The sequence below is a fragment of the Urocampus carinirostris genome, chromosome 2 (assembly GCF_059441175.1).
Source record: "Urocampus carinirostris isolate Australia breed hairy pipefish chromosome 2, RoL_Ucar_1.0, whole genome shotgun sequence".
Classification (NCBI taxonomy): Eukaryota; Metazoa; Chordata; class Actinopteri; order Syngnathiformes; family Syngnathidae; genus Urocampus; species Urocampus carinirostris.
In genome coordinates this window covers 55,570,481-55,584,701 of record NC_142350.1, presented here as the reverse complement: position 1 = coordinate 55,584,701, position 14,221 = coordinate 55,570,481, and the positions used below count along the sequence as shown (strand labels likewise).

The 14,221-nt window shown below is 41.0% G+C and overlaps 1 protein-coding gene across 1 annotated transcript in view; it reads right to left on the bottom strand.

Moving 5' to 3' along the window:
* Positions 1-2,457: 2,457 nt before the first annotated feature.
* The window catches only part of erp44 (endoplasmic reticulum protein 44), a 30,599-nt gene continuing 18,835 nt past the window's right edge, over positions 2,458-14,221 (bottom strand). Inside the window, exons 10-11 of the mRNA XM_088327218.1 lie at positions 8,954-9,056; positions 2,458-3,194 (exon numbers count right to left, since the gene is read on the bottom strand). Coding sequence (XP_088183344.1) covers positions 3,084-3,194; positions 8,954-9,056 — 214 coding nt within the window. The 3' untranslated portion in view covers positions 2,458-3,083. The remainder of the gene's footprint in view (positions 3,195-8,953; positions 9,057-14,221) is intronic.

The window sequence follows — 14,221 nt, the reverse complement described above, 5'->3', positions numbered from 1 at the left end:
GTCACTTAGAAATGCGCAATGTCCCTACCAATCCCAAGACCAAGCCCTTGGTCTAAGCGGGATTACTTAATGTGTGGTCCCTTCTCAAGGTTTCTTCATTTACCTCATGTTGAGGTTTTGAGTTTTTCCTTGCCCTCATGTAGGTTTTAGATCAGGGGATGGTGTCATAATGGTCTGTGGTCTATGCAGCCCTTTGAGAGTCCTTGTGATTAAAGCCTATACAAATAAACATGACTTGACTCTACTCCAGCCCATCAACCAACTCCTTTAAAAACAGAACCATGACACCTAGATCTGCTCCACAGGTCCTGAGCACCTGACAGTTCCTGGCAGGGAACACTGCTTTACTATAGGTTTACAAGCTTACTCATGTTATGTAACCATCGATTTAATCGACTTATGCACAACACACCAAAGTGCCAACATGCTTTTTAATAAGTCATGTTCTCTATGTGTTTTATATTTTTTGCAGCGGCAGGCAAACGTCATTTCAATGTGAATAAAAGGACAAAAAAACAACATACTGTAAAATGACTTTTAATTTTCATCCCTTTTCCAAATGGTTCCCCTCTTGAGATGACTTTTCGGGGAAACGGATATGTCAGTGTCTCTTAGAGCGGACAGTACAAATTGAGCAACAAGTCCCAGAAAATCTTCTATGTCCGTGTTTAGATCCGTTTAAAGGATCCATATCGTGTACCGGAGACTTGATAAAAATGGGTTGTTAATCCCATCAGGGTTCTTCTTTCTCACATTTGACACCCAAGTTCATGTGCAAGTACATTTGTACAAAAAAACGTGGTTGGACTCTAGGGAACTATAAAGAACATACTTTGATTACGATGGCACAGGACAGCTTTTTTCATTCTGGATTTGAGGCAAATCTTTGGCTAGCCTATCCGGTTTATTATTAAATCTGTGCACGGGAGCGTCTTTCGGTTCATAAATTATGACGTTATTGGCATTTCTGGATTTCGGACTAATTTTGAGGGCTTTACAGAACCATTAATTCCTCTAGAAATAACATTTTATTTGAAAGTATTTACCAAGTTTGAGCCTGGAAACAAAACTCGGCTTATTCGTGCGTCTGAATCAGGGGTGAGGAATCTTTTTTTCTACCTGGGGTTACTTTGAGATTAAAAAAATACAATAAAATTGAAAATCATATCGATTCATCCAGTGCCATTAGCAAATTATTTTTGTCACTGGGCAGGGAGATATGGATTCTGCCATATGTAGAAATAAATGTATCGACATGTATAAATGAACGTAATTAATACCTAAATACAAGATATAAATGCAACTTATTCGTATATTTATGCATATTGGTTATGCATTCTGTCATTTTCGATTCTGTCTCAAACGAGGGGGCGGAACTTTTTATGTGGAGCTGATTTGTTCATCACTGATCAACCAATGGGAAAGAGAGCATAGCCAGTTTGACCCAACCCCTATAAATGACATTTCGTTGGTGCAAAATACACGACAAAGTACGACATAATATCGAAACAAAATGCATAAATCAATTGCATTTATATCATACATTTAGTTATTGTTGGTGATAGGAATGAGTGGAGAGGTGTTGTGAAAGGATAGTGGGATGTTTGGACGCATTCTAAGGGATGGGCAGGGCACTGTATGATGCCGCAGGGGTAAACCAGTGAAAGCTGTCAACAGAAGAGTGCGTTGTGTCACCCTGACCCGAGTAACATGGCCACTTTCTTGTGTCCCGTTTCATCGGGAGGGACGAAAGCATGACCAACTTGGGTGCTGAGGTGCTTAACTTGTTTGGGCATTTGGGTTGGCCATAGTCAATTATTCTGTGTTTTTTCTACCTTTTCTTTTCTTTGTTTTTGTGTATGTGTTTGGCTTGCTGTCTGTCACCCCTCTCGAGGGATATGACCAGGATGGATAGATATTACGTGATGTGTTTATTTACATGGTATACTTTCAAAGGTATTAAATACATTTCTACATATGACAGAATTGGTCCTCAATATGAAATGATTGAATAGAAAAACCGAAAATTGATGCTCTTTATGATTTCAATGTAAGTTTTATGAATACCTGGAGGTCCACACCTCTAAATGTGCAATCCCCATTTGATCTTTTCATTACTTTCTCATGTATTATTTCTAGTGCAAAATTACCAGCGGTGGGAAAATATTCAGCTTTTCAGAAGCTGTTGCAATTTCTCACAACTCATTGCTTGATCTTTCTGAGAACACCCAGCCATGCCAATTATCGGGAGTAGCCTCGTCCCGTGACGTGGAAACGTTGATCAACGCGATGACTTTGAATGCCGATACTAATTGAAAGCGAAAACGTGCCCATTCACCGATCCGAATCGGATTGTGAATTTTGCAATTCGGCTCCTTATGGGGTAAGATGTTCCGAAATGCTGAGCCACGGCATAATTGCGCACATGCATTCTTAAGTTTAGGGATCAAAAGAAGGTCATCTGTGACAATGGCTGAATTTTAATTAGTACCGTACAATTGGATGTTGATTCACTAGTTGAATAGTCCGTTTCTCCGTTTTTTTGTTGTCGTTCCCCACCCCTGCTCTCAACAAGCAGTACAGAGTAGCAAATGTTTCTAAGCCTTCAGGAAATTTTGCGCGTAAACCGTCGAAAAAGACTTCCATCTTTGTGCTTCTTAAAAAAAAAAAAAAAACGCTCGACGTTCGGGCAACGAGTCCCGTCGAGCAAGTGGAGTGATGGGTGCATGGGAGCGACTAAAGAAAAAAAAAAATAATGATGTATTTAATTTAGACAGATGCCATGGAACACAAAGTTATGTACAAAATCCCCCGAAAAAAATAAAAAATCTCCTGATGCTTCTATAACCCCGAACGCATCCCAAAATCTGAAAATAAAACATTACGGGTTAAGAAAATATGGGTTACTCCAACACGGGCTGCTTTTTCTTTTTCTTCTTCTCCAGTTCGTCATCTCTCTTTTCAGTTAAGGGTGTTCGGGTTTTGCTGTCCCGCCGGCCCGTGTCCTGACCGAAACCCTGTTCCAAGGCGCGGGGGCAACTGGGTCAACAAAAAGGGGCGACTGGTAGGAAAGGCGTCCGAGGTCACAGCTCGTCGCGGTCCCGGCTGAGGATGGTGTAGCGGGTTTCGCTAGGTGCTAGCTTTTGGAAGGAGCTCTGAGGGGGACGGCTGGCAATCTCCCCCCTGTTGTCCTCCTGACAAACCAAAAAGGACACACAGTCAGAAAAACGAAAATTGCTCGTGCTCGTGGGTAACTCATTCGATGTGAGACGTTACTCTCAAACGGGAAGAGCCGGTGACAAACAATTTTTGGCCATTTCGACTCATTTGAGGATACCTACGGAAAATGTACTTCTGTAGCTAGTCATGGACGGGGTTGAGGAGTAACGGAATACCTGTAACGGCGTTATGTAATCGGGATATAAAAAAAATCGAATTGTATCTGGTTCCAGTTATTCTTTATTTATTTGATATTTTATCTTTAATTTTATTGTTTGTTAATGCAACATCCGTTGCAGCCTGGTCACCCTGGAAGGGAGATTGCCTCCCGTGTGGTCCCTTGTCCGGGTTTCTTCATTTTGAGTTTTTCTTTGCCCTCATGTAGGTTTCAGATCAGGGGATGGTGTAATAATAACCTGTGCAGCCCCCTTTGAGACTCCTTGTGATTAAGGGCTATACAGTGGGACCTCGCTACTTCGCGGTTTCAGAGCTTTGCAGGTCTAAAAAATAATAATAATAGAATAAAATAATTAAAAGAAAAGCGAAAAATGTTTTTTTTTGTTTTGTTTTTTGGGAAGGTGTGCCGCTACTTAGCGGATTTTCACTTTTCGCAGGTGGTTTTGGTTTCCATTAATCGCGATAACCGAGGTCCCACTGTACAGATAAACATGACGAAAAAATTACAGGTACAATTAGTTAAAATAAGGATTGCAATTTTATTTAAAACTAGATTTATATATACATAATGCGCCCATAGACTAATTGTGACATAATTTCAATCACTGACGAGAGAGAGAGAGAGAGAGAGAGAGAGAGAGAGAGAGAGAGAGAGAGAGAGAGAAAGGGATGTGTTAAGAGGTGTCATGTTGAGGTTTTTGAGTTTCTCCTGGTCCTCTTGTAGGTTTTATATTAGGGGATGGTGTCATAATAGTCTTTGGTTTGCAATAATCTGTGGTCTGTGCAGCCCTTTGAGACCTCTTGTGATTAAGGGCGTCACAAATGAACCCCCATTTTCAATCAACACCTATTTTTCTGGAGGGAATATGTGTGTATGCACACTCACAGTGCTTTGCGAAAATGCCCCTTTTCTCTTTGTCACATTTAAGGTTTCAAACATGAATTTTGACTTTTTTTTTTTGTTGTCGGCGATCAACAAATGGGAATCCCTTGTGAAGAGCAAAATATAAAATAAAAAATCAATGGACAGTTCATAATTTTTTAACAAATAAAAACCTGAAAAGTGAGGCCTTCACCATCGCAAAGTCATAAACAAATCCCTGAAATAATTTCCTTTGTGTCACTCACAAATTCAACCAAGCACTGTGGTTGTTTTCTCTGCACTCCAAAAGTTCATTTTGAGTGTTTACAGGATGGGTCCATACATTACACTAGATCTGGAGGGATACAGCTGTGACATCCACCATATACGGGGAGTGCAGAATTATTAGGCAAATGAGTATTTTGACCACATCATCCTCTTTATGCATGTTGTCTTACTCCAAGCTGTATAGGCTCGAAAGCCTACTACCAATTAAGCATATCAGGTGATGTGCATCTCTGTAATGAGAAGGGGTGTGGTCTAATGACATCAACACCCTATATCAGGTGTGCATAATTATTAGGCAACTTCCTTTCCTTTGGCAAAATGGGTCAGAAGAGGGACTTGACAGGCTCTGAAAAGTCAAAAATAGTGAGATATCTTGCAGAGGGATGCAGCACTCTTAAAATTGCCAAGCTTCTGAAGCGTGATCATCGAACAATCAAGCGTTACATTCAAAATAGTCAACAGGGTCGCAAGAAGCGTGTAGAAAAACCAAGGCGCAAAATAACTGCCCGTGAACTGAGAAAAGTCAAGCGTACAGCTGCCAAGATGCCACTTGCCACCAGTTTTGCCATATTTCAGAGCTGCAACATCACTGGAGTGCCCAAAAGCACAAGGTGTGCAATACTCAGAGACATGGCCAAGGTAAGAAAGGCTGAAAAACGACCACCACTGAACAAGACACACAAGCTGAAACGTCAAGACTGGGCCAAGAAAAATCTCAAGACGGATTTTTCTAAGGTTTTATGGACTGATGAAATGAGAGTGAGTCTTGATGGGTCAGATGGATGGGCCCGTGGCTGGATCGGTAAAGGGCAGAGAGCTCCAGTCCGCCTCAGACGCCAGCAAGGTGGAGGTGGGGTACTGGTATGGGCTGGTATCATCAAAGATGAGCTTGTGGGGCCTTTTCGGGTTGAGGATGGACTCAAGCTCAACTCCCAGTCCTACTGCCAGTTTCTGGAAGACACCTTCTTCAAGCAGTGGTACAGGAAGAAGTCCGCATCCTTCAAGAAAAACATGATTTTCATGCAGGACAACGCTCCATCACACGCATCCAAGTACTCCACAGCGTGGCTGGCAAGAAAGGGTCTAAAAGAAGAAAAACTAATGACATGGCCTCCTTGTTCACCTGATCTGAACCCCATAGAGAACCTGTGGTCCCTCATCAAATGTGAGATTTACAAGGAGGGAAAACAGTACACCTCTCTGAACAGTGTCTGGGAGGCTGTGGTTGCTGCTGCACGCAATGTTGATCGTGAACAGATCAAAGCAGTGACAGAATCCATGGATGGCAGGCTTTTGAGTGTCCTTGCAAAGAAAGGTGGCTATATTGGTCACTGATTTGTTTTTGTTTTGTTTTTGAATGTCAGAAATGTATATTTGTGAATGTTGAGCTGTTATATTGGTTTCCCTGATGAAAATAAATAATTGAAATGGGTATACATTTGTTTTTTGTTAAGTTGCCTAATAATTATGCACAGTAATAGTCACCTGCACACACAGATATCCTCCTAAAATAGCTAAAACTAAAAAAGCCCCACTCCAACTTCCAAAATATTCAGCTTTGATATTAATGAGACTTTTGGGTTCATTAAGAACATGGTTGTTGTTCAATAATAAAATTAATCCTCAAAAATACAACTTGCCTAATAATTCTGCACTCCCTGTATATGAAATATAAAGCCTGGGAATCGATTAAAATATATTAACTAATTAATCTCAGTTTTTAATTAATCACAAATAATTTATTAAGTTCAGATTTTACAATGGCTGTTAAATATGACAAAAATATTCTGCCAAATGGTATAGGCCTATACCAAGTACAGTTAATGTGCATACAGACTGCAATGCCAAAGATAGCTTTCATCACAAAGATTCAAGAACCGTATTTTCCGCACTATCAGGCGCACCTAAAAGCCTTTATTTTTTTCAAAAGCTGACCATGCGCCTTATAATACAGTGCGCCTTATATATGGATCAATATTAAGTCGCAAAGTCTTGCAACTAAAGCAAGCAGCCGCCGACTAGATTTTCCCCCGAAGGCGAAGTCGTCCGCAGTGTATGCTGGGATTTATATACCGGCGTTTCATTTACTAACTGATGTGTCAATCATCATTTGAATCAGTCACTATTGGCTAAAGTTATTCGGAGGTAAAGGGGGCGGATCCTTTTCATCATTTACAAGCTCGCATAGGCTAAAGGGGCGAAACAAAGCCTGCAATTGGCCGAAAAAGATGTGAATCACACGTTGGGTTGCACTACGGCATAGAGAAAACATTTTTTACTATTCTGTATTTGTAAATATTTTACTCTCCTGGATTTACTACACTCACGGTTGTAAGAAGACACTGGTTACGTATCATTATTGAACGTGATGGCTGCAAGAGAATTTAGGTGAGCTATGCGGGTTTATATTTTCCCGGTATCTTGTTTTAGAACGATCTTGATTTTTCTGTGATGAGTCTATTTTTAAACTAAATTCAATTCAAAGTGTTTGTCATATGCACAGTAAAGAACACAGTTTCCCTGCACAATAAAATTCTTACTTTGCTGTTCACACAGTTGCCAGCAAAAAATAAAATGGAAACTAAGAAATGTTTCGTGACATCGTACAGACACCGCATCCGCACGTGTCTACGACACGTATTTGCTTCTTTGCAAGCTTTGGGAATGTTAAGGGGGTAATAAGTTGGACTGAACTATCTGACTGTTTTGTCGACGTTCCCATTGTAGCGCCTTATAATCCGGTGCGCCTTATGTATGGAAAAATAGGACCAAAGACTATTTTTGGGGGGTGCGCCCTATAACCCGGTGCGCCTTATAGTGCAGAAAATACGGTACTCTATGCCAACACGGTTGGACTGTAAATTTGCTGTAAAGCTGTCGTAAATATTTGAACAAAAAATGGCTACCAGGTTAAGGAAAGGTGCATAAAGCTTGTGGTGTCAAAGACAAATCTACCATAAAGAAAATATTCAAGTTCCTTATGTAAACATAGTAGAAGACCCGTCTCTTGCACCAACCTGATCCAAAGGTATTCGGCGAGGTCCACTGTCTGACTCGACCAACGCACCGGGGTGCTTAGCTTTCGAGTGATACATCAGGGAAGAAGAGCTCCGATGGTGATTAAAATCGGCTTTGCAAAGCATTCAAGCAATGTTTTAAAGCGAAACTGTCCGCCTAAAAGTGGTTCCTTTCTCTTTTCCATCGCTAGCATGCTACGCCACATTAGCCTCAGGAAACGGAAGTGATTCTTCATTTGATGGAGCAGTGCAGCTTGACACCCTGGGCGTGCCCAGGGCAGAATTTTTTATCATTCCTTTAATATATTTTCACGCGTTAAATTGAAAATTATAACGCAAATTGTTAGTGCGACATTTTTCCCAGCCTTAATATGTTTATATAAAAAGCAATCGGACTGCCATTTTTTGCAACCAGACAACAATATATTTCCCAAGTAATATCAACAGCAATAGGCTGATTTTTCCGGCACTGCAGCTCACATTGAAAGGAATGAGCACCTATTTGACGGCGTTTTTTTTTTTCCAGGTGTGAAGCCACCAGGCTGACTTCTGCGGTACTGCAGTTCACATTTAAATGAATGGGCACCTCAATGGTTTGCACATTGTCCCTTTACGTCTGAGGCCAACAGGCGGATTTTTAAGGCACTGCAGCCTCAAATTCAAAAAACACTGAGCCAAAATCATTGAATGGGTCTCATGTTTTTTCACTCACTGTCCCTTTAAGTTCTGACAAAACTAAGCTGTTTTCAAGAGTTCTGCCGGCTGACATTAAAAACGCTTTAAATCAATAGTGTTCTTGAACGCTTTTTTTCATGCGAGTATGAGCGAATGTGTTCCAAATCCAGCATTAAAGATATTTTAGTATCGAGAGATAAAAACTTCAGATTTTTATGCTATAACTATGAACATGAGCACGCCAATTCAAAACTTGTTCCAGAGTGTTTTGAATTGTTTGGGTTATTCAAACAATGCTAACAGACAATCTAAGGAGAAGACGCTGGACATTTTTTTTGCTTGTTTAGTTTCCAAATAAGGCTGTTCAGAGCAGTTTCCTTTTCTTTTCTAAAGGCCAATTACGAGTACACAAAGAGACAGTACTGTACTTGCAGGGTGACGCAAAGCCAATGAGTCTCACGCAGCTTGACAATAGATCTTTTCGCTTCTTCAGTCTATCGCTAGTAGCGGTTTCCTGTTTCTGCGTAGGAATTCCAGAGGCTAATTTACAAAAAAAACACCCAAAGTTGCAGTAACTTATTAGCAAAGTGTGACGCACAGTCAATAATGGTCACTAAGATCGACAAAAGATCTTTTCGTTTAGCCGTGCCAAGACCATTTGCCATTGTTTTGCATGCAGCTTTTGTGTTACGGGTTGTGGGACTGACGCTGTTACCTGTCCGGGCGTGCTGTCCGTAGGGTCCGGCCCGTGGTGAAACTCCCGGTGCAATTTCCCAGAGTGAAGATCCAGCACGAACTGTTTCAGCTTGCCGGGAATACTACAAAGATAGAGCGCAAGTGTAACCCCTGTTAAAAAGCGAGTTAGAAATCAATAAATCAAAGGACAAACTGACATTTAAATTGCATCGGAAACACGTTCTAGTACACGTTTGATCATATAACTCAATTATCAACGGAAATGAATTGTTTTAAATAGCCAACAACGTTATTCCCCGTCTCAAAGCTTTGTAAGAAAAGATAAACAATAAAACACATTGCCATTGCCACTGGCACGTCTTTCTTCATTCCTCGCTGCGGGCAAAGTATACACACCAGTATAAAAACATTCAATGTGCAATAAGACAATAAAATCCCTTCCTTTTAATGCACCCAACCATCCAGAACACTTTTGCCAGGTTTTTTCCCCTCCTGGGATCATTTCCTCGATTCCTTCGACCAGGGGTGTAAACTCGTTTTAGCCGACGGACATATGCTGGAAAAAAAATCTCACGGGGCCGAACTAGATAGATAGATAGATAGATAGATAGATAGATAGATAGATAGATAGATAGATAGATACTTTATTCATCCCCGAAGGGAAATTAACATTTACTAGTAGGTTTAAGAGAAAAATAGTAAAAAGACAGACAAAAAGTGAGAGACAAAAAGAGAACACGAGCGAGCGCGGGAGAGAGAGCGAGAGAGCGCGGGAGAGAGAGCGAGAGAGCGCGGGAGAGTGCGAGAGAGAGCGAGAGCGGGAGAGAGAGAGCGAGTGCGCGAGAAAGAGAGAGTGAGAGAAAGCGAGAGAGGGAGAGAGAGAGAGCAAGAGAAAGCGAGAGAGCGAGAAAGAGCGAGAGAGAATGAGAGTGAGAAAGGGAGAGAGGGCAAGCGAGCGAGGGAGAGAGAGAGAGAAAGGTAAAAGACACAGAAAAAGGGAGAAAGTGAGTAATAGAGAGAGCACAATTCTGAGAAAGGGAGAATAAAAGAAGAGAAAAATAGAGGCAAATAAAAGAAAAAGAACTTGAGAAAGATGGAGAGAAAATCCAAAGAATGTGAGAAGAGAAAGAGACAAAGATAGCGAAAGCGAGTGAGCATGAGAAAGAGAGGGAGGAAAAAGGGGAGTGAGGAAAGAGAAAAAAAGAAGAGGCGCAAGGGAGAGAGAGAAAAAGAAAAACGGGGAGAAAGAGAGAGGGTGAGTAGAACACCTTATACCAGGCATGTCATGTCATGTCATGTCTCTCTCTCTCTCTCTCTCTCTTGCTCTCTCACTCTTTCTCTCCCTCTCTCTCGCTCTCCCGGATCAGCCCATCATGATTCCATCTGTTTTACTATAGATTTGTGAGTATGTAAAAAGAGAGCGAGTCTCTAGGTCATTTCTATCAAAAGTTATGATTGTGGGGGTTTAGAATAACTATTTAGACTCGAGACATTTTGACCGTGGCATGTCCACACCTTGGTGGCGTTCTAACTTTGTAATTTGTGATATTTTTTTTCCCTTGCCAACCATTGAAATGGTTCAGGGGGATCTTAACTACGCCTAAATACATATGCTTTTTTTTCCCGGTGCCCTACGTAGAGTGTTTTTTTTTTGCTGCCATCAAAGAGACAAATGTGGAAAACAGAGCCCAATGGTTTTAACAAATACAAACCAAATGCTGGCCACTAGAGAGCAGTGTTGAGTTGGTAAAGCATGGCGAGTTGGTTCAGGTGTAAAAGTGCATTTACTCAACTGTTAAAATAAACTGGTTAACAAGCTTCAATGCATGAAAATATTTTCCTCGTTGTTTGTGAATAAGATCCCTTATGATTATAATATGTAGGGTATGTTACTAATGCAGGTTGAATGACAAAGCATAATACTGAAAAACAAAGCTAAACATTCCGAGTAGACATTCTTTAACTGATCCGGCTTGATTCAGAACAAAAAGTCTGGATTTGGCCCCAGAGCCAAAAGGAGTTTGACATCCCTGCCTTACCCCAAATGAGAGTTTTTTAATCATAATCGTTAAATGGATGGTGTTATGAGTGCACTGCAGGAAAGAGGTCTAAATATAATGGAAGCTAGAGCTCTTGTTGGTGATAGAAAGGAGTGGAGAGGTGTTGTGAAAGGATAGTGGGATTGTGGACACGTTCTTAAGGATGGGCTGGGCACCCGTATGATGCGGCAGGGATAAACCAGTGAAAGCTGTCGGGCCCTGTTATTGAACAGAAGAGTGTGTTGTGTCACCCTGACCCGAGTGACATGGCCGCTTTCTGGGATCCCGTTTCATCTGGAGGGACGAAAGCATGACCAACTTAGGTGCCGAGGTGCCTTATTGTTTGGGTGTTTGGGCAATTGGGTTGGCCATGGTCCCAAAATTGTTGTGTGTGTTTTTTTGCTATTTTTTTCCCTTTTATTTTCTTTGTTATTGTACGTGTTTGTCTTGCTGTCGGTCACCCCTCTGGAGGGATATGACCAAGGTAGATAGATAGATAGAATGTTAAATGTTGTCTATTGTGCTGTCCATTGTTAACGAAATTGCTGGCCACAATTCAAATTAATTCCAGCATTGGTGTTTCCTCTAGTAATCGTAGCATTCATCCAAACCTACATGTAGTCCAGTAACTTTTCATCTCTGCCTAATTGCATGGGTGCTTAACAAGCAATATGTTATGAATCTCCGCATCAAGTCCGACTGGTCGCCGAGGATGATGACAGACACTGGTGACACGAGAACCGCACGAATCCATAACGCATCTTATTAATGAGGGGTCACGCTCGGCCGCCGCCTTACGTAGAGGACGGCCGGTGGAGCTCGTGTCCGGCGAGCATTACAACATAAGCTGCGCTAATGCAATTTCAAGCTGTGTGCCACATGCGGTGCTGATGTGATGCAATTAGGTCCGGCGAGGTCGCTTAGTCCTCGGGGCTTGTGTCTATGCGATCGGGCTCTGATTAGGGAAGGGTGGAGGGGCAGAATAAATAAGAACACATTTGATTAGAATGGATTAGCTTAGCACTTATTGCCCGCGCCAAATCATGTCACATTAGCGCCGCTGTCCTGGCCCCACCAAAATGGACACGTTTAAGGGCTTGACGTTTTGGGGCTGGTGTGCAAAAGCAGACTACAGCGTGTGTGCGTGTGAGAATTTTTCTTCTTATTTATTAAGGCAGATGCGAAAAAAATTGTGGTCTGTGACATGATTAAGCAGAAAAAGGAGGCACTAGTCAACTGTGTGGTCAGCTATCATTAGATTTGCTTCATCAGGTTGAGTAACTCTGGTGTCCACGTTTATGTAGATGACAATAGGAAAAAATATTCAAATATAGTTAAAGTAGTTCTGTGAACCAAACCACTTAAGTATTCTTACGCTGAGTAGAGCTAGTTGATATCTGAAGTCACTAGAGCAAATGTTTAATGGAAATGTTTAAATCTAAGCTTAAAACACGCTTCTACTCTATAGCATATGAATAACCTATATTTTTTGTTGACAATATCTGTGTGTTATTTGTTATTGTAACATCCATTGCAGCCTGGTCATCCTGGAAGGGGGATTACCGCATGTGCGGTCTTTTCTCAAGGTTTCTTCATTTTCCTCATGTTGAGGTTTTTGAGTTTTTTCCTTACCCTCATGTAAGTTTTAGATCAGGGGATGATGTAATAATAGTCTGTAATAATAGTCTGTGGTTTGCAATAACCTGTGCAGCCATTTGAGACTCTTTGTGATTAAGGGCTATACAAATAAAAATGACTTGACTTGAGCGACTTACTGTGTTGATGTTAATTTGATGTCAAGTAACAATGCGTTCAACAGTCTTTAGAATAAAGAAAAACGGTCTTATTTGTTTCACTTAAAGTCTGTTAAAATACGCCGATCACAATTGACACACATGAACCAAAAGGACAAAAACAATAATCTAGCATTCGCGTTAGCATAGCGGCCTAAAACCCTTTACCCTTCCAGGTAGGATAACTATCAGACAACACCAGCCTTCCTGCCTTTAGACACCTCGAAAATAACCTGCATCATCCCATGTATAAAACAAGGATAACAATCAGCGACACACATACATATACAGGGCCCCTCTACATACGACATACTCTACTTACGAGAAATTTGAAATCAGAGATGTATTTTGAGCCAAAATCTTGCCTGACATATGAGAAAAAAAATCCAGGTTATGAGAAATTCCAGACGATACCACTAAAGATCGCTCAACCAGGGTTCCATCAGCTTAAGGCAAGTCAAATTCAAAACTTTTTAAGACTTTAATGCCTTTTGAAATCAAATTCAAGACCAAAAGGAGAAAAAAAACGCAATCGAAACAAACAAAACAAAAACACAACATTAGAGAAAATTTTAAGTACCGTATTTTCCGCACCATAAAGGCGCACCTAAAAGCCTTTATTTTTTCCAAAAGCTGACCATGCGCCTTATAATACAGTGCGCCTTATATATGGATCAATATTAAGTCGCAAAGTCTTGCAACTGAGGCAAGCAGCCGCCGACTAGATTTTCCCCCGAAGGCGAAGTCGTCCGCGGTATATGCTGGGTTTATATACCAGCGTTTCATTTCCTGACCAATGTGTCAATCATCATTTGAATCAGTCACTATTGGCTAAAGTTATTCGGAGGTAAAGGGGGCGGATCCTTTTTATCATTTACAGGCTCGCATTGGCTAAAGGGGTGAAACAAAGCCTGCAATTGGCCGAAAAAGATGAATGCGAATCACATGTTGGGTTGCACTACGGCATACAGAAAACATGTTTTACTATTCTGTATTTGTAAATATTTTACTCTCCTGGATTTACTACACACACGGTATTAAGAAGACCATGGTTACATGAAGGCTGCAAGAGAACTTAGGTGAGCTATGCGGATTTATATTTTCCCGGTATCTTGTTTTAGAACGATCTTGATGTTTCTGTGATGAGTCTACTTTTAAACTAAATTCAATTCAAAGTGTTTATTGTCATATGCACGGTAAAGAACCCCGTTTCCCTGCACAATAAAATTCTTACTTTGCTGTCCACACAGTTGCCAGCAAAAAATAAAATGGAAACTAAGAAAAGTTTGTTTGGTGACATCGTACAGACACCGCATCCGCACGTGTCTATGACACGTATTTGCTTCTTTGCAAGCTTTCGGAATGTTAAGGGGTAATAAGTTTGACTGAACTATCTGACTGTTTTTAGTGTCAATAAATTTGTTCAAACCAAAAATTGGCCTGGACGGATCTATT